Source organism: Thamnophis sirtalis, unplaced genomic scaffold (genome assembly GCF_051295495.1).
Source record: "Thamnophis sirtalis isolate CommonGarterSnake01/CBP01778 unplaced genomic scaffold, rThaSir2_p1.2 scaffold_6, whole genome shotgun sequence".
In the NCBI taxonomy this organism is placed as follows: Eukaryota; Metazoa; Chordata; class Lepidosauria; order Squamata; family Natricidae; genus Thamnophis; species Thamnophis sirtalis.
In genome coordinates, this window is record NW_028261386.1 from 92,739,889 (window position 1) to 92,767,789 (window position 27,901).

Sequence of the window (27,901 nt, forward strand, 5' to 3'; positions counted from 1 at the left end):
CACACATCACACATGCTTTTCCTTTTGAAAGGTTGGCATACTTCACAAAGAGATGTTCTAAAAATGCTTCATTGTGTATATATTGTGTAGATTTAGCAAGTCCTCTTCCTAGCCTGAATTCAAAGCTCCACTTCTACTGGGGGGAGACATTCATGTTTGTAGAATTCTCTGTAGCACCTTCAAAATTAATTCTGAAAAGATTTACAATCTCATACACTTCCTCATATTCTCCTGAAACCTTGTCAGAAGGAAAGCGAAAAGGTTCAATTCTGTTTTGGACTAACCACAAATTATCATGCCAACTGCATTTTAAACTGGTTGATTACAATAAGTGATCACAAACCAGATTCATAAATTGTTGAAGTTTACTTATATCCACCACCTAAGCAAACTATCATTTATCTGGCTTCAAATGACTTGGTGAGCTGTGATAAATTTTATCATGTAATGAAGGCTTTCCGGTATCTCTGTGGCCACATGGTAGAAGGAAGAGCAGATGTATAATCCTGGGAGCAAGCTATTCTTAATCTCATAATAAAAAAAAACAATTGTTTTTGTTCAATATGCCATCCATATCAGTCCATCCTTGGTCTCTCTACTATTCTTGAAAGCGTCATTGTTCAGCTTGTTATTCATATGCATAATAAGCCCAGAATAATTTTAGAATGGAATTAATGAATTAGTGAAGCATTCACTAAAATTATTCACAGCTTTGAAAATCTAGGATAGCAACATGGTTGAATGCCAAACTTTAATAGGAAAAGAAGGATATTCAAGTAGCAAGGAGTGTGTGTGTGTGTGTAAAATGGATGATTTAAAAAAACCACCAGGTTTGTATAGATTTTTAAATAGGGACATTGTTTCATTAGAAATTGTGTCTATTCAAAAGAATAGTGTGAATCTCTCCTCCATTTGAATGGTATTGTGCTGGTAATGTAAGAACTCCCGTTTTTTAAAAAGGTAAAAAGGTAAAGGTTCCCCTCATACATATGTGTTCTGACCCCCCTCTTTGCTCTTTCACAAACGACAGCCAGACAGAGCTTCAAAGGAAATATTTTTATCAGTCCCAGCTCAAGCTGGCTGCAAGCCCAAAATAAACATAGATAAATTTTCTGGCAAAAAGTTACACAGCAAATACAAAAACAAACTCTCACAGCAAACCAGGTTTACATAAAGCAAATCACTTATCCAAGTGCTTCTTGAATCATGAACACGAACTAGACCAGGAATGGAACGGAACTAACAAACGGACGAACGACGTTGACTTCTGCGACTAAGGCGTGGCACCATCAGTCTTTTATCTGCAGGAGAAGACCCTAACGAGCAACTGCTCATTATCCTGCATCCTGAAACAACTCACAGGTTTCTGCTGAGTTACAACACTATCCCCCACTGCAGGGCCCTTTCCCCAGGTCTGACGGTCCGGATGCGGTCGGAATGAATTGTCCATAAGATGGCCCGCACTCATCTCTCCTAGGAAAATTAGAAACTGCAGCTGTCATAGGTGCATGTCAGTTACCAAGGGTCTGAATTTTGATCACATGACCACAGGGATGCTGCAAAGGACATAGTGTGAAACATGGTCATGAATCACTTTTATCGGTGCCATTGTAACTTTAAACAGTTTCTAAATAAACTGTTGTAAGCCAAGGATTACCTGTATATGTTTAAAAGTATTTGTTAAGCTTCGTTTGCTCTACCTTCTCCTTTGCCTTCAACCACATTTTATTTAAATCAGAGTTGCCCCATTTGTTTTCATACATGGACATGTAAATATTTACCAATATGACTCATTCTTATTTCACGTGCAAATAACATCCAAACTGCTTGGGAGATTTGTTGTTTGTGTGGTGAAATTGTGGGCAGAAGACAAGATATACGAAGATCCTTTCCACTGAAAAAGCAATTTAGTTCTGACATTTTGAAATTTAACTCCCACTGGCCAATCATGTAGAAGCTCTAGTTCAAAATATCTGTAACACACCAGTTTGCTCTAGAATTGATTGCTATTTATTTATTTAGATTTGCAAGGCAACCCATCTCATTGTAATGATTCTGGGTTGCCTTTTTAAATTGTTGTGAGCTACCCAAACAGCATAACAACAAATATACAGTTGGAAATCAGGATAAAACTATAAACAACTATCAGAATCCAAGATGAACACAACTACTTCATAGGCTCTGCCATATATTCCATTACTGTGAAAGAGTTTGCAGTGAGGAGCAATCTTTGGTGGTAATAATAAATGAAAGGAAGGAAATTGTTACATGACAGTCGCTTTGAGAAATGATAGGGCCTGTAGTAATCTACTCGTGTGGGACCAGCCAGCATCACTTATGATTAGAAAGAGTGGAGGTTGCAACATCCAGGAGTTGAGACATCTGGAAGGCAACAGAGTGTTCCTCCCTGATTGAGGAACATAGAATGACATTGGGTTAACATAAATCTGACACATATTGATCAACTGGATCTCCTTAATTAAAAATATAATAGAACATTGTTTGAACCTAGCCACTAACAGTTCTCGCCCTCCCACCCACTATTGAGCATTTGAATTCTTTCCTTTTTCAACTTCAGAACTCCAAAAGTGGAAAAGTTCTTCAGTAGGAATAACAGGAGAGTAAACACAGGCAATTAGATTATGATGTTGACACAGTTTTGTATCTAACCTTACTACTGTGATTTATTAACTTCTGAATCATTCTCGATAGAACAAGATTCAGTTCAAGGGTCATGGAACACTAACCATGAAATTAACACTAGCAATTTATCTTTAAAAATACATGAATCAATGAAACCACAAAACTATGGTTTATTTGTATTTAAGATGGATCAAGATGGATAGTATAATTATTTCCTCTTAATTGAATAGTCATTCTGTGCATATAATACTTAGATGCTATGTAGCTAGCAAGGGAGTTGTTATAATTATTACATAATGCAAATCCCCTGTATGTTATTTCTGGTCATAAAAACATAATTTTTATAATGTTCAGTTAATAAAATCTGCTCTTAAACTACATATAGACTTCATGGTTATCAAAGGAAAGAAGAAATCAGTAAAATTAAGGAGGCAAACCAGACAGGAAACATGACCAGATGAGCTATTTTTGTAAAGCTATATTAACAGAATCATGCAAATGTGAAAGTACAACTTTCCTGCCATCTTGACAGCCTGAGAAACTAGGGAGGGTCCCTCTTGAGCCTTTTGCTCTGCCCATTGTTCAACTCTGGGCTATGTTCTCTCTTATTTGACCATTCCCTTGGCAGCATCTCTTTAACCCATAATTCAAAGTCTTTCCCATATACCACTATAGAATGCTTCTTTGCCTAGTTCTTTGCCTTCTTTTCCTTTTAGCTGCTGGTGGTAACCTGATGTACTAAAATATTCTTATTTTAGAAAATAAAAATGAACATATTCATATGGTTCACATATCTTGATGAGTTCATAATGCATTGACTGAGGATGTAGTAAACTTTAATTCCTATGGTTTATAGCTTAGTATTATAGCTTATAGTAGTGATGGTGAGCCTTTTTCGCTACGGGTGCCAAAAACGTGCACTATCGGGCGTGCTCGTGCCCCCTCCCATAATTTAATGACCCCCATGATGTGTCCACTACATGTGCACATGACCCCCTTGCCCCGCACATGTATGCATGGCTTTCTTGGAGCCTGGGGTCGGTGAAAACGGCTTCCCCTGCCCCCCCCCAAAGCCCTCCGGAGGTGGAAACAGCATGTTTTCCAACTTCTAGTGGGCCCAGTAGATCCATTTTTCACTCTCCCGAGGCTTTAGGAGGCTTCTCTGATGTTTCCAGAGAGCAAAAAATAGCCCAATGTGCAAACTGAAAGTCCGTTCCTGAACTTCCAGTTTACACATTAGGCGGTTTTTTGGAGGGCGAAAAATGGCCGAAAATCAAGGCTGAAAATCAGCTGGCCAGCATGCACATGCGCACTGGAGCTGACAGGGCATCGACTCCTGTGCCCTCAGAAATGGCTCCGCATGCAACCTGTGGCACGTGTGCTATAGGTTTGCCATCACGGTTTTATGCCAACCCAGGCAATTATTCACTATATTAGTTCAAGATGTGAATTTGGTCATTACTGTTGATAATAACCTATTAAGTGGATCAGAAGACAGGAAACCTTTTTATAAAATGACAACCATATTATCTAAAAAAAAATAACCAAATGTATTTCAATTTAATTAACTTACGGTTTAGAAATGTCTTAGTTACTAGCTTAATGGTTGTTCTTCCTTGTAGTATAGGAATAAAATGATAATGATCTTTAATGTAGAGTGTTCTGTGACCCTGAGCATCATTGACATCTTCTAAAAGTAACATTATAAAACATTATTTTTTTCTCTATTTATCCCATTGCAGAACAAAGGAATAGTAATGATGCAAAACTGTTTTATATGTGATCAATGTCAAGCCATCATTCCTTAGATTTTTTTTTCCAGTTTTTTCTGTAGGGTATAGTGTGAAAGTTTATGAAACCTCTCCGGAGCAACAGTTTGTAGTTTGACTTTTAAGGACTTTATCCTTCATAGTTCCATGCTGATCAATAATATTTTTGCTGCTTGAGTGACAGCACTTATTTTTGCAAAATATTTCATCAGTGTATCATCATTTTAGTCGTAGAAGGACATGGTTTTAAAAAATCAGCATCATTTACAGTAAAGTTAAGCACTTCCACCATTCCACTTTTCTTTCTATATTCTTCTTGATGTACTTTTGAGGACAATTCTTGCACTAGGTGATGCCTTGATTATACAGTATTTGTAAGCAAGGGTGGCTTTTGTTGCAGATTCATTCTCTAGCCATTGGCCATGCTAATTTGATATGGGGGTTCAAGACATTTGGACTACAACAGGCTGCCCACCCTGTTCTAATCCAGCATAGTTCTTTGATTTTTCTTTAATCAATTAAAACATCTCACTGGAGAATGCCTAATGCTGGGAAAGATTAAGGGCAAAAGAAGAAAGGGATGACAGAGAATGAAGTGGCTGGATGGAGTCACCGAAGCAGTAGGCCAATGTTCCCTCTAATTTTTTTTCCGTGTGAGCGGAAAAGTATAGTGTTTGAGCAGCACATTTTCATACCTGAGCACCTGGATTTTTTCCATAGATGTCACCCAAGACAACGAACTTAGTGTTATTTGAAACTCAATTCTACCATGTAAATATCCATTAAGTAACGAAATCTCCCTATACAGGTAGTCCTCAATCTACGACCATCATTGAGCCCAAAGTTTCTATTGCTAAGGGAGACATTTGTTAAGTGAGTTTTGCCCCATTTTACAACCTTTCTTGCTACAGTTAAGTGAATCACTGCGGTTAAATCAGTAACCTGGTTGTTAAGTCAGTCTGACTTTCCTACTGACTTTCCTTGGCAGATGGTTGCAAAAGGTGACCCCAGGACACTGCAACCATCATAAATATGAGGCAGTTGCCAAAGATCCAAATTTTGATCATATGACCATGGGGATGCTGCAATGATCATGTGTGAAGAACAGCTGTAATTCACTTTTTTCAGTGCTGATGTAGTTTTAGTCATTAAGTGAACTGTTGTAAGTTGAGGACTATACTTTCCCCCTTACTATCCAATAGTCTGCAGTGATATTAGCAAGTTATGAATAAATTACCAACTGATATAGATTAGCAATTGGAGCACTTAACGAAGCAAACAAAGAGGGGAGAGGAAGGGAGGGAGGAAGGAAAGAAGGGAGAGGGAGAGAGAGACAGAGACAGAGGGAGAGACAAAAAAGGAAAGAGGAGAAAGAGAAAAAGAAAGGGGAGAGGAGGGTGGGAGGATAAGAAAAAGAGGCAGAAAAAAGAAAGAGAGAGAAAGAGGAAAGGAAGAAAGAAGGAAGGAAGGAAAGAAAAAAGGAAGAAAGAGGAGAGGAGAGAAGAGAAGGAATAGAGGCCAATAAAGCAAACAAGGAAAAGTAAGGAAAAAACTTTCACTGGAAAACACTATTTTTCCATCAGTGCAAAACTTTCCTAAACAAGGTTAATTTTCTGGATTTTGACTTTCCGGTCCAGGTGGACCAAGAAGCCTTTATTTTCTTTTTCTAAAATCAAAATCTGCAGAGCACCAGCTCAACTCCCCCTTCCTGCGAAAAAAAAGTGGCTGTGTCTTGAGGGTAGTTTTGAACCAGGTCTCTTAAATCCTAGTCCAGCGCCTTAACTATTAAGCCCCTCAAGGAATGTGTAAAATAGTTATAGTTTATAGTTTATAGTTTATTGGAATTTGTAGGCCGCCCTTTTCCCTGAGGGGACTCAGGGCGGCTCACATAAACTAGGAAGGGGGGGGATACAGACAACAAAATAGAGACAAATACTAAAATGGTAAGCAACATACATTCATCATTCGGGAGGGGTCACTATCCTTATCCCCAGGCCTGGCGGGCGAGCCAGTTCTTCAGGGCTGTGCGGAAGGCTTGGACGGTGGAGAGGGTGCGGATCTCTACAGGGAGCTCGTTCCAAAGGGCCGGGGCTACTGCTGAGAAGGCCCTCCTCCTTGTAGTTGCCAGCCGACACTGGCTGGCCGATGGAATACGGAGGAGGCCTAACCTATGAGATCTTATTGGTCGCAGGGATGTAATTGGCAGAAGGCGGTCTCTCAAGTATCCAGATCCACTGCCATGAAGGGCTTTATGGGTGATTAATAGCACCTTGAAGCGCATCCGGAGATCGACAGGTAGCCAGCGCAGCTCGCGGAGGATAGGTGTTATGCGGGTGAATCGAGGAGCACCCGCAATCACTCGCGCGGCTGCGTTCTGCACTAGCTGAAGTCGCCGGATGCTCTTCAAGGGCAGCCCCATGTAGAGCACATTGCAGTATTCCAGCCTAGAGATCACTAGGGCCCGAGTGACTGTTGTGAGAGCCTCCCGATTCAGGAAGGGTCGCAACTGGCGCACCAGGCGAACCTGGGCGAATGCCCCCCTGGTCACAGCCGTTAGGTGGTGGTCAAATGACAGCTGCGGATCCAGGAGGACTCCCAAGTTGCGAACCCTCTCTGAGGGGTATAGAATTTGACCCCCCAGCCTGAGTGATGGTATATTAGTCAAATCTTTGGGAGGAAAACACAACAGCCACTCGGTCTTTTCCGGGTTGAGCACAAGCTTGTTAACCCTCATCCAGTCCATAACGGCCTCAAGACCCCGGCTCACCACATCCACCGCTTCATTGAGTTGGCACGGGGCGGACAGATACAATTGAGTATCGTCCGCATATTGATGGTATCTGATCCCGTGCCTGCGGATGATCTCTCCCAGCGGTTTCATGTAGATGTTGAATAGTAGGGGGGATAAGACCGACCCCTGAGGCACCCCATAATTTAGGGGCCTAGGGGACGATCTCTGCCCCCCCACTAACACCGACTGCGACCTGTCCGAGAGGTAGGAGGAGAACCACCGTAACACGGTGCCTCCCACTCCCACCTCCCGCAGTCGTCGCAGAAGGATACCATGGTCGACGGTATCGAAAGCCGCTGAGAGGTCAAGGAGGACCAGGATGGAGGGATGTCCTTCATCTCTGGCTCTCCAAAGATCATCCATCAATGCGACCAAAGCGGTTTCTGTGCTGTAGCCGGGTCTGAAGCCTGACTGGAAGGGGTCTAGGTAGTTTGCTTCCTCCAAGGACCGTTGGAGCTGAAAGGCCACCACCTTCTCGACAACCTTTCCCAGAAAGGGAAGGTTGGAGACAGGGCGATAACTATTAAGGACAGCCGGATCCAAGGATGGTTTCTTCAGGAGGGGTCTCACCACCGCCGCTTTCAGTGCGGCGGGGAAGTTCCCCTCCCGAAGGGAGGCGGTCACAACCGCCTGGATCCAGCCTCGTGTCACCTCACTGCAGTCCCTGACCAGCCATGAGGGACACGGATCCAAAGCACAGGTGGAGGTACTTACAGCTCTCATGGCCTTGTCCACATCCCCGGGGGTAACATCCTGAAACTCAACCCAGAGCTGTTCTACTTGGTCCCCCAGTGTCTCGGCTGGAACTGCAGGAATGGAGTCCAAGTCCGACCGAAACCGAGCAATTTTGTCCGCTAGAAATTGGGCATATTCTTCGGCTCTGCCCTGCAAGGGTTCCCCCGCCTCCCTTTTGTTCAGTAGGGAGCGGGTTACCCTAAACAGGGCGGCCGGACGGGACTCAGCGGATGCAACCAGGGTGGCTATATGTGATCTTTTTGCTGCCCTGAGTGCCCTGGTGTATTCCCTGGTGCAGGTGGTTACCATTGCTCGGTTCGATTCGGACTTGTCGGACCTCCAACGGTGCTCTAGGCATCTCCTCCGGCGCTTCATCTCCCGGAGCTCCTCGGTAAACCAAGGGGGTCTCCGGGATCCGCTGTCTCGGAGGGGCCGCAGTGGCGCAATCCGGTCGAGGGCCTCCGACGCTGCCGAGTGCCACGCAGCAGTCAGAGTCTCCACCGGACTGTGGGCGAGAGTGTCAGGAATAACCCCAAGCTCTGTCTGGAACCTTAACGGCTCCATAAGACGCCTGGGGCGGAACCACCTGGTCGGTTCCTCCTCCCTACAGTGGGGGTTTGGCCTCCGGAAGTCGAGCCTCAGTAGGCAGTGGTCTGACCACGACAGGGGTATGATGTCACTCCCCCTCAGACCAAGATCACAAATCCACTGCTCCGAGAGAAATACGAGGTCAAGCATGTGTCCCGCTGAATGGGTTGAGCCTCGAATTACTTGGGTCAAGCCCATGGCTGTCATGGAAGCCATGAACTCCTGCGCCCCATCAGAGCTTTCACCGAGCGACGGCAAATTGAAGTCCCCCAGGACCATCAGCCTAGGGAACTCAATTGCCAGCTCGGCTACCGACTCGAGGAGCGAGGGGAGGGCTGCTGCAACGCTGTTGGGAGGCAGGTACGTTAGCAGCAGACCCACTTGACCCTTGAGGTCCAACTTTAACAGCAAAGACTCACACCCGACAATCTCCGGAGCAGGGACCCTACGAGGAACTAACGACTCCCGGATAACGGCGGCCACACCTCCACCCCTTCCCTGGGCTCTAGGCTGATGCAGCACCTGAAATCCTTCTGGGCACAGTTCTACAAGGGGGACTCCTCCCTCTGGGCCCAGCCAGGTCTCAGTAATACATGCCAGGTCTGCCCTCTCGTCTAAAATTAAGTCCCGGACGAGAGGAGCTTTATGGACAACAGACCTGGCATTTAGCGACAACAGCCTGAGACCAGGGTCCTGACTACTCACGCCATCTGGTCTTGGAGTGGGACTCCTAGGGCCGGAAGGAGGGATCTCTGCAATGTAGCGAACCCTCCTTCCCCGGTAATGGCCTGCCCTAAAGTCCCCGCCGTATCTGCCCCTCCCTGTTACGACCGCAATACCCCGACCCTCTCCTGTGTCGCTGGTCCCCTCAACCACCCCCATCGCCCCCGCCACTCCCGGCAGGCCCTCCGAATCATACATACTCAAACACTCTCCCAAACAATTCCCACGTAAGTTAAAAACATAAAAATACAACAATAATGGCAATAAAAAGTGGGATCATTCATTCAATTACATACATACCACTAACATATCCCATACAAAGTAAGAAAAGAAGAGGTAGAGAAAAGAAAGAAAAAGTGGATTGCGCAGTTGATTAGGGTGCGAGTCCAGGCAGAGCCAATTGGCTCTCAATAATAATTAGCGTCCAGTTCTGGTCCAGAGAGGGTATACAGGGGCGTAACTCACGTCCCCCTTTTTTACAGGTCTGAATAGGTCCAAAGAGTCCGGAACAATTGGGGAAAACAGGGGGTCTTCTTCCACAAGCGATGCCCCAGATATAGTCCCAGAGATGGTAGCAGGTGGTCGTGTTAATAATGTTTAAAGCCAGATGGAACTGAGCTAGCGGGGCTGAAAATCCAAAGTCTGTGACCAAAGGTGGGCAAGGGTTAAAATGCCACAGTAGGGGGGCGTCAGATGGTAGATGGAAGACGCAGGGAAAGGCCTCACCGCAACCAGGGAGGGCAAAGAGTAAAATGCGTCCAGAGGGCCACTTGACCGAGCAGGGGCAAGGGAGGGAGGAGGCGATGCTGGAAGGAAAGTGAGGCTGGATAGTAAGGGCAGCTGTCCGGAGGGGCCGATGCAACATCAAAAGAGAAAATCGTCCATCCAATCTGCTCAGACCCCACATTAGTTCAATTCGTCCTCTCTCCCTCCAGAGCAATAATGGTCTTACAAAGCCCCAGTGAGGCAGCTCAATAGGCACGATGAAATCGCCTAGATCGCCGAAAAACGCTGCCGTTGTAGCAAACGTGGCGCCGCCCCCCCCACCGAGTAATGCAAGCAGCTCACGGCTTTCAGACCACCAAAGTTGTACAGTCCGGGGTCGCCCAGAAGCAGCGACCCCCGCAAAGGTCTGGGCTGGTTCAGCTGGTTCAGTCTGAGCTGGTTCTCTCTCCCTTTCAGGCCCGATGAAATCGGTTAGGGCGCTGGGAGACGCCGACATAACGCCGCCGCCCCCCACCGCCGAATAACGCAGGCCGCTCCCAGCAGACAAAACAGCAGGTAAAACAGACCTCCGAAGTTGTGCAGTCCGGGGTCGCCCAAAAACGGCGACCCCCGCCAAGGTCTGGGCTCCTCGGGTCCCTCGAATTCCGGACATCCCCAGGACCCTCCTGGAGAGTCGAAGTTGTTTGATATTTAGGCTTTTTTTCAGCGTTTGCTCGCCTCGTCAGATCGGAGCAAAACGCCTGGGCGCCATCTTCCGGTCTCGCACATGCGCAGATCAGTAGCCCTTCCTAGGGCTTCGTCCTGTTTTTTGTCAGAAGTAAACTCTGGTAACAAATGGGGAATTATAATAACCCCAATCAATTTTGCTTTCTGTAAACTGTGACTCAAATTATTAAAATGTCACTGCCTGTTTTATAATTTCAATAAAATTGTTAGAGACACATGATTCTTTCTAGCATGATTTCATACAAAAGCATTTTAAAGGTTTTAATGTGTTATTGAGAATAAATAAAGATTAACATTAGGCATAGAATTATAAAGTGTGAGTGGATTAAAATAGAATTTAACTATTATCACAGTCCCTTCCTACCACTGTATGGCTCCAAGGTGCTAAGGCACCCTCATGTGTAGATCCAAAATGAAAGTCTCTAAGAATATGGGTTATTGTGAGGGGTATTTTTTTCTCTTAAGTTTTTTAAAATTAAAATTTCCTAATTGGTGCATAAAATATGTTGCAAAGCAAGTCTCCAGCTTCTTCATTTCTGCATTCTGAAATATTTTTTCCTGTGTGAAAGCTATTCATAAGGTTGGTTTTATTCCTGAATATCTAGTAAATAAGCTTATATTTCTCCTATATTCTGAAGTTATACCAATCTTCTTGTGTTTTAATTTCAGACATAACATTTTTGTCTCTGATTGCATTGAAAAACAGAAGAAACAGATAATGTTAGAAAACTTGGGAGTCCCTATTCGGGCGGGGGGGGGGAGACAGACGATGCCGCTGCGCCCGGGACCCCTCCTGTCCCTCGGGGCGGCGCTGATGTCTCTCTTGTGGGGCGGGGGGTTGCGGGGAGTTCCTGGAAGCAAGGAGGTGGTGGCGGGAGATAGCCAGGGTCCGCGTTTGGATCTTTCTCCCGGCCTCCAGCTCTTTCCCCAGAAGGAAACGCCTTCCTCCCTCCGCGTTACGCTGAGCCTCGTTTAAAGGCTGCGGTTTTGAGCTCAGGCAAGATGGGAACAAAGGGGGGGGGGGTTGCACAGAGCTTCTTCAGCTCTGACAGGATTGTGGGGAATGGGAGGATTTCTATGCCTTGCGGACAGCTGGGCATTTGCATCCCCCACTTCCTAACTCCTCACTGTTGCAGCCATTGCTGGTCCAACACGATTTTCCTCCCCTGGGATGGCAGCGGAGCCCCGGGCTGCTTCTTTTGCGTCCGCTGGACTGGGGCTGGGAAGGGGGCGGGAAGAGCGGCGGGGCTGGCTGTGGCCCGTGGTGGCAGGCTGGTTCACCACCTCCTCCTCCTCCAACAGGCAACAGCACTGCCGGATCCAGTTGTAGCCGCCTGCAAAACGTTTCCTTTACAGAGTTTCTCTGCGCGGCAGATAGAAACTCTGCGCGGGGCTTTCTTGCAAGGTGCGCGGCCGCGCAGGCGCGCACCTTAGAGGGAACAGTGCAGTAGGCATGAGCTTAAATGGACTCCAGAGGATGGTAGGGGACAGGAAGGCTTGGAGAAATGTTGTCCATGGAGTCGCGATGGGTCAGACACGACTTTGCAACCAACAACAACAAAAACATAATTGGTTTACTGAGTTTTCTCCATTTTAGGGGCCCATCCAATATCTCAAACGTTAACGTTACATAGTAGAAGTCAGGGAGAAAAGGGTAGAGGTGTAAGGATATACGTAGTTTATAATTTATTTTTGTAAGAAGCTGGCTTTCAGTCCACCTTAACTAGATTTACTGTAACTAATTAATGGCACATTTTCAATCAATCTACTGCATGAATAAATGATAACATCTCCTTCAAGTCAAGCTCCACTCCTGACATCCTTGTTTAGTTGACAACATCTGGGAAGTAGTTTGCCATTGCCACCTGGATGTTCCAACTTCACCTACACTGCTGATATCACCTGGAGATCTCCCATCCAAATGCTAATCAGGCTATAAGTCCAGTTAGATACTGGCACCTATTGGTTCACATCAACAGAGAGACTGCTAAATTAACAAATAGAATGTTTCCTTGTAATTTAGCCTGATCTTTAATTATTTTTAATTGCTCTGAATTCATTTACTAGAACTTTATATTTCTTGGGTGAATTTTGACATGGAATTAATCTCTAAGACCAAAGAAAAATGGCCAGCAAGTGGCAATCACTCATAAAATGTGCTAGTGGTCTGTATACCAAATAAATTTAATAATAAATAATTTAAAGTTAAAAAATACTGTAAAACTGAAAATACTTTAAATTCACATTTAAATACGAACTACTAAAATCCTGCTAAATTTCATTTCAATCATAGCACAAAATATGTTTAATATAGTTTCATAAACCTACGATATTTTGAACAATATTCCCCATCCCCACCCCTTGCAGATCACGTATTCAATGGCCTGGATTGATGGTACGAATTCATACTAATTTTCCAGGATGTATGTTAGCCATGTTGAATTCTTGAGTACATTTATTCTGGTTCTCACTGCCTTCAGAGTACCTGTCTAGTGTTCAAATTTAACACAACTGGTGAGCATCAGTTTGAGGAAGACTACACCAATTTCAGGACTAGAATAAGTGAAATCTAAATTGAAAAGTAAAAAATGATTACTTGACAATTGATAGATGTGTCATTTCAACTTAACTACCCCTTCATATGTGTGATTACAAAATACAAATCTTTTCATTCTTGATTTCATGTACCAATTGATGTATGTGGAAAGGGTTAATTCTAATGAGCATATCCCATAATTTGTGTACATTTGGATGAAGTTTTTGATTTTTTAAGATAGGATTCCTAATCACAACAGTAGGTCATCTCCACATACAATCCTTCTTTCCTGTTGTTAAATTATAAATAATCTTATTACATTTTAGGGGGTTAAGAACTAGATTTAAAATCTTTTCTCTGCCAATATTTGTGACATCTGTAGTATATTCATTATTCATGAAATAATACAGACAGGAATAATCTGTACCTTGTTATAAACCTTCTGGTTGACTTGTTTTGATGTACATTAATTGTTCTCTTAACATAAGATTGAAGATATGAGATTATTGATATCAAGTGAGAATGTTCTTAAGCATTTGGTATTTGTGTAGCATCAGTTCTACTTAAAGTGCTAAAAGATTTTTAAAATGTGATTTGAAAGAGTTCAGCTTTCACTGGTTCAGTTTTACCGTGATCCATTTTATATAGTGTACACGTGTATCACAATAGTTGTGTTGAATTGGATTTTCCCTAACCCTATTAACTGGTGTGTATTTCTTAATTTTCAATTAGGGATGCATGTCATTGTGGTGGAACTGTATCACTTACAAAATCTCTATCTCTTTCCCCCACCCCCAAACAGCTGCAGAAATACAAAGAGTGCTGAATCAACTTGGAACCCCACAAGACACACATGAATTGCGGCAACAGCTGTAAGTGCTTCATGAGATTACCTTTCCTTGGGTTGCATTGTAGATAACTTCTCAATAAGTTCTGGGGTCTTATCAAAGTGTTCAGCATCTTGAAAACATTTGAGAACAAACGAGAAAGAGAGAGAGTGAACATTTATTGACATGTTAATACATCAAGTATATTGTTGGCATTGCCAGATAGCCAGATGGAAACAAAAAAACCCAGTATTGAACTAATAAAAGCCATCAAATTGATTCCGAAAATTTGAACTACACATTTGCTACCTTTTGACATTTATTATTGAATGTTGCAGTCAAACTGCAACAAACTTAAAATGAAGATTTTATTTGTGTACTAAAAAATTTTTGTGGAGTTTATGTCACCAATTGTGGTCAATAACTATTCTTTTTATGAAGTGAAATCTGCTCCAGCACTATTCAATTCTCTGTTCTTCATTTGCATTGAACTAAAGCCAGGAGTTATTTTGGACACATTGAGTAATAAACATCTATTTCCCAAAGGTTTATCTTAAAGACGGTTGATAGTTATACAGCAATGTTAGTAAAATAACCCAGCAAGTTACCTGTAACTTTCTGTTCCAGGCAACAAAAGCAGCAATATACAAACCAACTTGCCAAAGAGACAGACAAATACATAAAAGAATTTGGAATTCTGCCTTCAATAAGTGAGCAGGTAATAGGAATGTAGTGTTTGTATAAATATTTTGTTTTTTATAAAGTTGTCTGTGGTATGTGCCTGGAAGCGTTGAGCAAAACATATTAAAAGAAGTTGGTGTATTTGTCATAATTAAGAAGCTAGATATTTCTGAACTGTTTGGACTGTTTCTTTTAATGTTTTCATGAAAATGCAGCTTCGTTTTGTTTGTTTGTAATAGCCATGTATAGAATAGAAGAGAAGAGAATTCTTTATTGGCCAAGTGTGATTGGACATACAAGGAATGTCTTTTGTGCAAATGCTCTCAGTGTACATAAAAGAAAAGATACATTCATCATGAATCATAAGGTACAACATTTAATGATAGTCATAGGTTACAAATAAGCAATCAAATCCTACTAGGAAACAGTCAATATAAATCGTAAGGATACAAGCAACAAAGTTATAATCATACAGTCATAAGTGGGAGGAGATAGATGATAGGAACGTGAAAATTAATAGTAATTACTAATCCATCTCCTCCCACTTATGACTGTATGACTATAACTTTGTTGCTTGTATCCTTACAGTCCTTACGATGTAAGGATACAGATCTGATATCAGGTTTGGCATGTCTCCTCCTGAATCTTTATTGTGATATTGTAAGTGAAGTTCTTGTTTGAGCATGTAAATGAATTGCTGGTGTGAGTGTCTCTGGTTTGATACTGTTTCTTAACTTCAAGAATAACCACAAGAAAACACATCATCTATGAGCTTTAACTGCAGTTCATTATCAGAATACACGCTTAAGTTCCCTGCAGCATAGAAGCTTTTCAAAACAGCAATAATTTATTTAGTAGACACTCTTGTGTAAGTAGTTTCCTTTTCTCTTGGTATGTGTTGAATCCATTGCTTTCTCCTCCGTATTCTCTTCCACCTCATTCTGCCCTTTCTAAATTAATAACAGTAATTGCCAACTGCTGCCTTGACTAGGCTGGGGAAAAGAATTTTAACAAATCTTCACATTAAAAAAAAGATGTGAGATTGGACTTAACCCCTTGAAATGTGAATGTATTATTCTGAGATCAAAACAGGTGGCTGAAATGTTTTGCACATCCCTCCTGATAACTATTCTCTTGGGGGATGTTTATGTAAAAGACACATAGCATAACATTTGATTTCATTATGTTTGGCCTGTAAATAGCCTCCTGTGCTTTTAAGAAAGGAGAAGTTAGATTATTCAAACTCTTTCATTTAAGTCCTTCCAGCACACATGTGTGAGAAACAGATGTTCAGCTTATCAGTGAATTGTGTTTAATTAATTAATTGGTTAGTTAAAACAAATTTATATGGCCACCCAACTCGCACATAGTTGATCCCCAGCAGCTTACAGCATATAAAAATCCAGAACATAAAAACTTACAATAACAACACTTAGACTTATATACCATGTCATAGTGCTTTAGAGCCCTCTCTAAATGGTTTTACAGAATCAGCATATTGCCACCAACATTCTGGATCTTCATTTTTCTGATCCCAGAAGGATGGAAGGCTGAGTTAACCTTGAGCCAGTCAGCATCAAACTCCTGGGAGTGAGCAGAGTCATTCTGCAATTCTGCATTCTAATCATTGTGTCACCACAACTCCCTATAACCTTCACCCCCATGGCAGTAGCAGCAATACAGTTGCTTGCTCCTTCTCCATTCATGGTCCCCAGGCCCTCTGATAAAATCATATTTTTGGATCTTTCAGAAAAGCAACAGGGTGGGATGTTGATGTTCCACAAAGAAAAGGCTACTGCTGAAAAGGTCCTTTTACATGGTCCCACCAAATGTACTTCCAAAATCAATGGGACCCTGACTTCTTGTATATCTCTTGCATTCCTATTTACCTATCTATCAGATGTAGTATGTAAGGTAGAAGGACTTGTTACTCCTCTTCTTGATGACTTTAGTTAGTTCTCTGCCCAAGTTACCCCCAGATGCAGCAATTAGAAGCAATCTCCATGTGCATCATCTTGAACTGTTAAAGCACGGGTGTCAAACTCGTGGTGCCACATTGTCACGTGATGTATATGTATATACATATACAAATACATGTACATGTACATGTATATGTATATGTATCCGTTATCAGCCTGGCTTGGCTGATAACAGATCAGAGCCTGTGGCCTAATGGCTAAGATGTCTGTCTAATATGTAATATAGCCCAGGTTCAAATCCCAGTAAGGGTATGGCTAGCTGATGAGAGCTAAATAGCTTGAAATAGATCTATACTAGTCTCCCTTTATTTATTTATCAGCACAAATATAACATATATACATATACATATACATATGTATGTATGTATGTATATACATACATACATACATACATACATACATATATATATGTTTGTGTGTGTGTACTTTTACGTATATATACTTATTTAAATTATATACTTTACAAAATTACATAAAAATAATTAGGGGAAGATGATTGCAGAATACTTTGCCATAGTGTCTGAATTTTGACCAGTTTGACATTCATTTTAAAGAAGGAATTTGATTTCCGTTGGAATGAGACATGGAATTCTATAGGACAATTCTTTTCTGGGTCCATATATTATGTTATGGTGTAATATAATGGCATCGTATGATATGTGAACCCAGTCTATATGTGGAGGCCTGTCAAATTTTAACAGAAAAACAGAAAAACAGAAAAACATGTATAAAATTCAAATTCTCCAAACTTCAGCAGATTATTTGAAGAACTGGTTTGCAATGAAATTATTTTAATGTATTTTGTTTGCCTTCTTTGTTCAGAGACAGAGAAGAATTCAAAAGGATCGACTAGTGAATGAGTTCACCACAGCGCTTACAAATTTCCAGCGGGTCCAAAGACAAGCTGCTGAGAAGGAGAGAGAATTTGTAGCAAGAGTTCGAGCCAGTTCTAGAGTATCAGTAAGTATAATTCATTAATCCACACTTTCACTAATTCTGGAAGATATCGAAAGAAATGGAATAGATGATACCATTTCTTTTCTCATTACAGTATATGTTTTAGAGTGCATGAAGTACAGTATTAATATCATTTCTGTGCAATCCATTTCTAAAGTCCATTTAGGAAATGCAATAACAGTTGGTCATATGCCAGATCTTCTATAATCGCAATAAATTATAGATTAGATAAATATTTTGAGACAAGAGACAATAACGAGAGATTTTCTTGTGTCCAGGAATCATGCAACCCAAGTCAGATCTGAATACAGTAGCACGGTGGTCCAAAAAGGAAGACACTCAGCCTTATTTTTGTCAGTGTGTGTGTAGGATTTACAGACACCTGAATAGAAGAGTTAACACTGTGTAATGTACAACAATATGATATTACACTTGCCTAACTAAATATTTACGTTAAGATTCTCTGCATATTTTTTTTCTGTTAGATCATATCTGATTCTTAGACACTACCCAGACAAGTCTCTACAAGTTTCCTTGTCAAGGTTTTTCAGAAAAGTTTTTCCAGTGCTGTCTTCCTGGGGTTAAGAGAAAGTAACTGATCTAAAGTTACCTAACAGTCTTTGTGCTTAAGGCAAGACTAGAACTCATAATCTCTTTGTTTCTAGCTCGATGCCTTAACCAATACACCAAATCATCTCTCTAATCATTGCTTTCTGCTATTGTTTTCTATGGGATTGAAGTCTGCATTGAGCACTGAATCCTAAGCTGTTACCGTGTTTCCCGTAAAGACCCATCCTGAAAAAAGGTCTTATCATGTTTTTGAATACATGCGCTCAAATTAAACCCTACCCCCAAAATTAGCCCTAATTAACATCCTGACCACCTCGGATCAATCTTGAGCTCTGTTATTGGCTGCAGAGGGATTCCTGGAAGGCATCTGTAGCTGATAAAAGAGGTCCGGGTGAATCTGAATGGAAAACGGGAGCCAGGGGGCAACACATGGGTCAATCCAGAGCCCGTTTCTCAGCTGCAGAGGGCTTTCTGGATGGCGAAATGGAGGCCAGGGGCGACGCATGCAAGCAGCAGCAAGTGGCCACAGAAGAAGTGGGCAGGCACAGGGCTCCTGCTGTGTGGGGCTGTTGGTGCCGCCACCATGAGCTGAGTCAATAATTACACCCCACTCCTGTAAAGAAGCCCTAGCCATTTGGGGGGGGGGGTGTTAAAAGAAAATAAGACCCGGTCTTATTTTTGGGGAAATACAGTATTACTGAACTTGGAAGTGTATTAGCTTAATCCTTATAGGTGAATTTAAAACTGTTAGAATGTTTTAATCTCTTCATCCCATACAACCTTCTGCACCCTCCTCTCTACCCTAAAAAGCCTTTATGAAAGATTGGGATATGGGATAAAACTGCTGCTGTGGACAGAACAGAAAATCTAAAATTGGATCACTCTTGCACTGATCTCATAATATTTAGAGGAATGTCCCAACCATCTCTGAAGGGTGTTCAGGATCACAATAATCAGAAAAGGCAATTTAGTCTTTAATCTACAAAAGTTCCTATTTTATATTACTATTGTAAGCAGTTGCATCTAACCTTATCCCAGTTGTTTTTCCGTGTGCATTATAAGATCTATCTGATATTCTAGACAGATACCCACTCTTGTTTTCTGAAAATAGGAAAATGAAATATTCCCAATCCATGGGAATGGCTAATCTCCAACGTCCATGATGTCCCATTTCTGTTTTGCCTTCATTCTCTGTCTTTCAGTTTTCATTATTAAAATTCACACATGTTCATACCTATTTTAGACTATGGCTTAATAGTCTAATACCTATTTTAGACTATGGCTAACATCAGAAAGATGTTAGGTGCATTTTTTTTCATCTTTTAAATTTTCTGTATTAAGCCATACTCTAAATCACTTTTATGCTTGGATTTGGGCATGACACAGTGTTGGGCATGACACAGTGTTGAATGCTTGCGGTACACAAATCTTCTAATATCAGATTCTAGAATTACATTTCATAGACCCCCTTGATCTCTTCTTGTTATATCAGAGTTTAATTTAGAACTAGTTCAGGCCTCCTGATCTGTTCTTTTATCTGATTAAGTGCTGAACTCTTGCTGGTGAGTATTGAAGTACATTTGACTTCTCTTCTAAAGTTATACGTTTTTATTTTTATATCGCTTGACAGGGTGGTGCCCCAGAAGAAAGTTACAAAGAAGGAACCCTTGTATCTTGGGATAGGTAAGAAAAGTGATAGAATATAAAATCATTCCACTTAAAATAAATTAAAGTATGAAAAAAACACTGTGTTTAATTTTATTACAATAGCAATAGCACTTAGACTTACAGTATTGTGCAAAAGTTTTAGGCAGGTGTGAAAAAATGCTGTAAACAAAGAATGCTTTCAGAAATATAAATAAGGATTGTTTATTTTTGTCAATTTTCAAAATGCAAAGTGAGCGAACAAAAGAAAAATCCAAATCAAATCAATATTTGATGTTACTACCTTTTGTCTTCAAACCAGCATCCGTTCTCATAGGTACACTTGCACAAAGTCAGGGAATTTTGTAGGATTATAGTCAGGTGTATGATCAACCACTTATACCAAAAAGATGCTAATGATCATCAATGTCACACATAGATTGACACCCAGTGATGAACTGACACAGAAACAACTGTGTAGGAGGTGTAAAACTGTGAGGAACAGCCAAACTCTGCTACCAAGGTGAGGTTGTGAAAGACAGCTTCATGTCATGGCAAGATTGAGCACAGCAACAAGACACAAGGTAGTTATACTGCATCAACAAGGTCTTTCCCAGACAAAGATTTCAAAGCAAACTGGAGTTTCAAGATGTGCTGTTCAAGCTCTTTTGAAGAAGCACAAAGAAACGGGCAACATTGAGGATCGTAGACGCAGTGGTCGGCCAAGGAAACAGTGCAGCAGATGAAAGACACATCAAGCTTATTACCCTTCGAAATCGGAAGATGTCCAACAGTGCCATCAGCTCAGAACTGGCAGAAACCAGTGGGACCCAGGTACACCCATCTACTGTCCGGAGAAGTCTGGCCAGAAGTGGTCTTCATGGAAGAGTTGCAGCCAACAAGCCATACCTCCGATGTGGGAACAAGGCCAAGCGACTAAAGTATGCATGAAAACATAGGAACTGGGGTGCAGAAAAATGGCAGCAGGTGCTCTGGACTGATGAGTCAAAATTTGAAATATTTGGCTGTAGCAGAAGGCAGTGTGTTCATCGAATGGCTGGAGAGCAGTACAATAATGAGTGTCTGCAGGCAACAGTGGAGCATGGTGGAGGTTCCTTGAATGTTTGTGGCTGCATTTCTGCAAATGGAGTTGGAGATTTGGTCAGGATTAATGGTGGTCTCAATGCTGAGAAATACAGGCAGATACTTATCCATCATGCAATACCATCAGGAAGGCATATGATTGGCCCCAAATTTATTTTGCAGCAGACAACGACCCCAAACATACAACCAAAGTCATTAAGAACTATCTTCAGCGTAAAAAAGAACAAGAAGTACTGGAAATGATGGCATGGCCCCCACAGAGCCTGGATCTCAACATTATCGAGTGTGTCTGGGATTACATGAAGAGACAGAAGGAGGTGAGAAAGCCTACATCCACAGAAGATCTGTGGTTAGTTCTCCAAGATGTTTGGAACAACCTACCAGCTGAGTTCCTTCAAAGACTGTGTGCAAGTGTACCTAGAAGAAATGCTGCTGTTTTGAAGGCAAAGGGTGGTCACACCAAATATTGATTTGATTTAGATTTCTCTTTTGTTCATTCATTGCATTTTGTTCATTTTTGAACATAAATGTTTAACACTTCCATTTTTGAAAGCATTCTTTGTTTACAGCATTTTTTCACACCTGCCTAAAACCTTTGCACAGTACTGTATATACCACTTCATAGCACTTTACAGAACTCTCTAAGAATCATTTTACTGACCTCTGAATGATGGAAGGCTGAGTCAATCTTGAGCCGGTGAGGATTGAACTCCTGACAGTGGAAGGCAGGATTTAGTCTGCAATAGTGCATTCTATCCACTGCCCCACCACGGCTTCTTATTAGAGATATAAATGCTTGCATCTCTAATAAGCAACAATAATACAACACTACTGTATTACAAAGTACACTGTGGTTTTAACTTGTTATTCTGTTTTTTCAGAATTAATGACTTTTTATCTCATTGTTCATATGCATTGTTCGAAAGTCCCTGTTTGAATGGTCTGTCTCCTGTCATTATTGTCTGCAATTTGAAGAGAAATTGGAGGATTGATAGGAGTGACAGATGAACTGTAAAAGGGCATTGCCTTCTTCCCATGAATCCTCTAGTACAGTGGTCCCCAACCCCCGGTCCGCGGACCGGTGCCGGGCCGTGGAGTACCTGGCACCGGGCCGCGCAGCGGCCGGGGGCCATGATCGCTGCAGCGGCCGGGGGCTGCCACCAAAGGACCTTCCCGGAGTTGCTTTTCTGAGCAACGGGGAGACAGAAGGGACAAAGTACCGTCCGTTTTGCCCATGCCACGAGGGCAGCAGGAAGACTAGGACAGGGATCTCCTCTTGGCTCCAGCCAGGGAGAGAAGCAGCAGAGAAAGGTAAACCAGCATTTTATATTTTATTTGCTTTATTTGCTTTGCGCCCGAGTGGGGCGGGGAAAACACCTCGCCAGAGGCTGCTGGAGAACTCTTTCCAAAGAGAGGGTCTGGGAACTGGGCGGGCGAGATTGGAGCGGGGAGCCAGGGAGCGCACTTGCTCCCCTTTCCCATGGCCTGCCTTTCTCCACGGAGCCTGTGGATGCGGCTGCTGGCTGTGCAGGTAGCCTGGAGGGAACCCCCGAAGCTCCTGGCATGGCCCTGGCATTGGAGATCCATGTTTCCAAAGCGTAGCATTATTTCACTCCGCTCCTGTTTTTTGTGGGGGGAGCTACGAGAAGTGGGTGGTGGCACTTGGGGAATATTTGTGTCCCCGGGAGATCTGCTCTTCCCCGCCCCTTACCTCCGAAGGGGAGGCCAGGCGTGGGAGAGAGTGCTAATGATAATGACCGATTCCCTCCTGTTTCTGTGGGTTTGGGGGGGTGGGGAGAGAAGGTAGTTGCAGAGCCTGGACTGAAGTTAGGAGGCTGACTCGCTACAATAAGCAGTGACCATTATTTGGAGGAAGAAAAAGCATAGCAGTGCGACGGAGATTCACTCTTTCAGAACCTGCATCATCTTTTTTTCAAATTAAAAAAAAAAAGCCTTTTAAACATTCTTATTCCTAAAGGCAAAAAACCCCATGAGGCTTGCTGGAGAACGGAGCGGAGGTGACGTACGAGGGGGAGGCTGGGCGCCATGGTGGGGGAAGCTGTTGCTGAAATAATTCGATCTGTCAGGAACTCGGAGTGGGGGGAGGTCAGTGGGAAGCCTTTGCCGGCCCAACGCCAGCCGTAGCTCTGAAGTTGCTTTCCTTTCTACTGAATCCCCGGTCTTCACTCACTCCCTCTTGCAGCACGCCCCGATGTGAAAAACGCCGAGATCGGCACACTTGGGGCTGCTGCTGCTGTAATGTCCAGGGAGGCTACGCTGGTCTAGAACCCATCCACGGGGGGAGGGATCGTCTTCCCGAATGGGCTGGTAAGGGGATAGAAAAGGTTTTTCTCCAGTTCCAGGTTTCAGCTTCTTGGCTCCATTATCTCATTATCTCTTTCCAGCTTCTTTTGTTAAGCCTCTAATTAAGGTTCATTTTTATGCCTTAATAAAGACCACCTGGTTAAAAAGAAGGAAGAGGCTCCACTGGTCCGGAGCCCATCTGCAGGTTGGGAAGGAGGGAGAGACAGACAGAAAAACAGACAGACAGAGACACAGAGAGAGATGCACACACAGAGTGAGTGAGTGAGAAACAGATAGACACACACACATACATATACACACAGAGTGACAGAGAGAGGAAGGGAGGGGAAAGGGATAGAGTGATAGAGAGGGAGGGAGAGACAGACACACACAGAGTGTGTGATTAAGTGAGTGAGTGAGAGATAGACACACACACACACATACACACAGAGTGACAGAGAGACAGGAAGGGAGGGGAGAGAGAGAGAGAGAGCTTTCAATTTGTAGGGATGTAACCTGGCTGTTTTTGCCTGCTCTCAAAAAGATGAGCAGGGTTGAACCTGGCTAATAATTGGAGGGGAACCCACCTGGGAATCTCAGTACTGTATATTTAATAGTAAAATATTAAAAATTGTCCAAAAGCAACAATGACAATTTTCATACTACTGCTAAGAAAATTACGACACATCAATAAAATTATAGGAGCTGAGTTTAACTCAAGAGAAACTTTTCTAAAGGTAGACAGTTATATAACAATTCCACAATTCTGAAAGAACAAGCTTGTTCTATATGAAATTTAATGCTACAGTAGAATGAAGTAACACTGAAGGTAAGTGCAGGTAGTCCTCAATGCACGACCACAATTGAGCCCAAAATGTATGTTGTTAAGTGAGAAATTGATTGAGTTTTGCCCCATTTTACAATTTTTCTTGCCACATTTGTTAAGTGAAACAATTTTTTTAAATCAAACATCCCCCCCCCCCCCCCGTCAATGGTGTCCCTTACCTAAAAGTCCACTGGGTAATTTTGGTCATTTGCTCTCAGATGAACCAATCTCACTGTTGTTGCAGGAAAAAATGGCACAATATTTATTTATTAGACTTATATATGCTGCTTTGGGCTTCTGATGTTCGCTGCAGCGAAAAAGCTCCTGGGCCGTGCGCAAAGGCTCCAGGGAAGAGAGGGAACAACGTACCCCCACCCCTGCGCGCGCTCAGCGGGCCACGGTAAAATTATCAAAGGCTGACTGGTCCGCGGCGATAAAAAGGTTGGGGACCACTGCTCTAGTATACAAACCGAACATCTAGGAGAATCATGGATAGTATACTATCATGATATGTAATAATAGTCATGATTTCATTCAGTCGTTGCTGTACAATCATCACAAGTTATGACTGTGGTGCTGTACTATATACATAACTCAAGGACTACCGTGTTTCCCTGAAAATAAGACCTCCCTGGATTATAAGGCCAATCGGGCTTTTGAGTGCATGTGCTAAAATAAGCCCTCCCCGAAAATACTGCAACACAGCAGCAGCCATGAGGTGACCATGCTTGCCGCCTCCTGCACCTAAAAAATAACAAGATCTCCCCCAAAATAAGGCCAAGCGCTTATTTCGGAGGTCAAAAGAAAATATGACGCTGTTTTATTTTGGCGAAAACACAGTACCTGTAACCTAGTCTCCTCACGACATAAAAGTTAATTTAATGGTGGTGTTTGCTTCCATTGAACGATCTATAGGATTGCAATTTACCAAAATGCATCTCAAAATTTCTTAAGAGGAACCCTTTAAGAAGTATTTTGTAGTTGGAATAAAAAAAGACAAAAAAAATCTTAAGTAGGAATATTGGGAGGATTGCTTACAACCATTATTTACTTTGAGGTTACAGATCTCCTGAATTATCTCTTTTAATGCAGTCAGTATATATTTTTTCCACATATAACAGCCTAATAGTGTATAATGTACTATGTATGTGTAGTGCATAATGTGTTCTGTGTATGTTTAACCCAAAGCCAACCTCAGACCCAAGTACTAGATGAAGAAATCACAGAAGATGACCTTCGGCTCATTGAAGAAAGAGAATCGGCCATCAGGCAGCTGGAGGTGAGCACTGGCTGATGAGATCAAGAACAAGATGTTATTTATTATATTATGTCCATGAACTAAAACAGCTCAAGATAGAACTTGTTGCTCTTTAAATTATTAGTTCCCATAATTAATAAGTATGCCATTACTTAGAACATCACATAGCATTCCCTTCTTTACAAGAGTTTAAAGTTTGCTTTCTTCCTGGATATCAGTGCCATTAAAATGGTCTTTCATAATCTTGAAGATCTGCTAGGATGTCAATTCCCATTGGAAGTTAGAGCCTGGTTCCTAAGACAAATGAATTTCTCCAGTTTTGGGGTAAATACTGCTATAGAATCACCTAAGTGTAATCCACACATTTAGCAGAGAACTTGCTAAAACGAAAGTACAGCAATTTGTAAAATCCGAAGTCTTTGAATTTTATGAAGGTTGTGGAACCAGAGGTACTAAGATACTTCTGTCCTGGTTATTATTATATGATGTAAACATGAAGTGAATAATTGCCTCAGAATTCTTCGTACTTTTTCTGTTCTTATTCGGGATGCCTGTGATTTTTAAATGATTTTATTGGAAGAATTAATTAAGCCTAAAATTATATTTTTAAAAAGGTAGGAAATGAACATAATCATGCTGATGCTTACATTCAGAATTTGAAACACATTCATTCTACTTTGTACTTTGCGATTTTTTAATTGCATTTTTTAAAATTAAATAATATCCACACAAATGTACAAAGGTTGTTTATGCCTGTGATATTGATACAGATCACACAAACACACACACATTTCACTATTATCGATGTATAATCTCTCTTAATGAGTAACCCCTTCATAATATTTATCCTACTCTTCAAATTTACATTCTCCAGGGGTAGTTTTTCTACTTTTCTCAAATATACCATATTATAAATTGAAAATTGCTTCCAAACTACCTGTCTCATCAAAACATCTCCGTCCTATGTCTGTTTCCTTCCTTCTCTCTACTCTAAATTGCTTGTGGTTTATTCCTGTGATTGCATTGTTCGGTGTTGAACATTGTTTTAATACAGTTTCTTTCTTCGTAGTCAGACATTCTTGACATAAATGAAATATTTAAAGATTTGGGGATGATGATTCATGAACAAGGAGATGTGATAGGTAAGTAAAAGTCAACCTTTTGAGATGCTTTTTTGCCGCGTTTGGGTATGCTAGTTATATTGTATTAGCTTTTACAAGTACAAATGCTGCAGCAGTTGAGGAAAATCTAGAATTAATTAGGAAAAAGACTTGCATTAAGAGAACTTTGGTACACCAGGATCTGAAGCGAGATTGATTTAAAGAGCTTAGTTACCAGGAACATGTTATATAGGTAGGATGAGAGTTTTAGCTCAAATTACATGGGTGGGGCAATTGGTTATGGAATGCCTTGTTCAATTTCAGTACAATACCAGCTGTAGTGCAGGTACCGTCATGTAACAGCAGGTGTTCCCCTTCTTTGGGAATAAAAATATTCAAGAGTTAGAATTTATTAAATTGTTCCCTAGAATTTTTCAGGTTTTCCTGAAGCTTTACTTTACAGAGAGTTCAGATCAGAGAGTTAAAATGATCAGGATGCATAGCAGAATTGTTAGAAGTATTCTGGTTTAATTAGAACATTATGGATTATTTTTCTCCCTTCCACCCCATAGTTTACGGGTATTCAGTGTAGCTTCTCCACTTTTAAAGTATTTAGTCTGTTTTGCTGTCTTGATTCCTATTGTTTGGGAGAGAAAATACATATTTTCCTAGTATCAGGATACTGTTATTGGCATTTCTGGCAGCATCTGGCACAGGGACTCCTCAACTTATGACCACAATTGGAACTAAAATTCCTGTTGCCAAGTAAGGCAGTTGTTAAGTGAATGGTGCCTTATGTTACAATCTTTTTGCCATGGTTGTTAAGTGAATCACTGCAGTTGTTAAATGAATTATGTCATTAAACTAACCCAGCTACCCCCATTGACTTGACTTATCAGTAACCAACTGGTGATCACATGACCTCAGGATATTGCAACCATCGTACATACATGCTCGTTACCCAGTTCCCAAATTTTGATCATGGGACTGCGGGAACATTACAATGGCTATAAGTGCAAGGACTGGTTATAAGTCACTTTGTTCAGTGTTGTTATAACTTCAAATCTCACTAAACAAATGGTTGTAAGTCGAGGACTACCTGTATTGGAAGAGATATGGCAGCTTAGTGGCTTAATGATGCTGGAGTTAGTTTCTGCTCCAGTGGTTCGAGTTCTAGCATTGTGTGTCGAGTGAGTTCCCATCACTCACCTCAGCTTCTGTCTAAACTTCTAAAAGTTTAGAAACATGTTCTATGTGAATAGATAAAATAGGTACTACTTTGGTGGAGGGGGACGAGCTGGTGCTCCATGCAGCCCGTCAGATTCCTATCCTCTGAACCTTCCTGATTGCGGCACCCTATATTGCAAGGGAACTCCAGAGAGGGAAGGGGCCTTGGATGACACTACAGGAAGAG

General features: G+C 41.9%; 1 protein-coding gene across 1 annotated transcript in view; it reads left to right on the top strand.

Annotated features, from left to right (window-relative positions):
- Positions 1 to 27,901, top strand: part of LOC106546491 (syntaxin-7) — a 40,122-nt gene that overhangs the window by 7,744 nt on the left and 4,477 nt on the right. The window contains exons 3-8 of the mRNA XM_014063368.2: positions 14,040 to 14,109; positions 14,692 to 14,782; positions 17,547 to 17,684; positions 19,882 to 19,934; positions 25,318 to 25,408; positions 26,457 to 26,529. Coding sequence (XP_013918843.2) covers positions 14,040 to 14,109; positions 14,692 to 14,782; positions 17,547 to 17,684; positions 19,882 to 19,934; positions 25,318 to 25,408; positions 26,457 to 26,529 — 516 coding nt within the window. The remainder of the gene's footprint in view (positions 1 to 14,039; positions 14,110 to 14,691; positions 14,783 to 17,546; positions 17,685 to 19,881; positions 19,935 to 25,317; positions 25,409 to 26,456; positions 26,530 to 27,901) is intronic.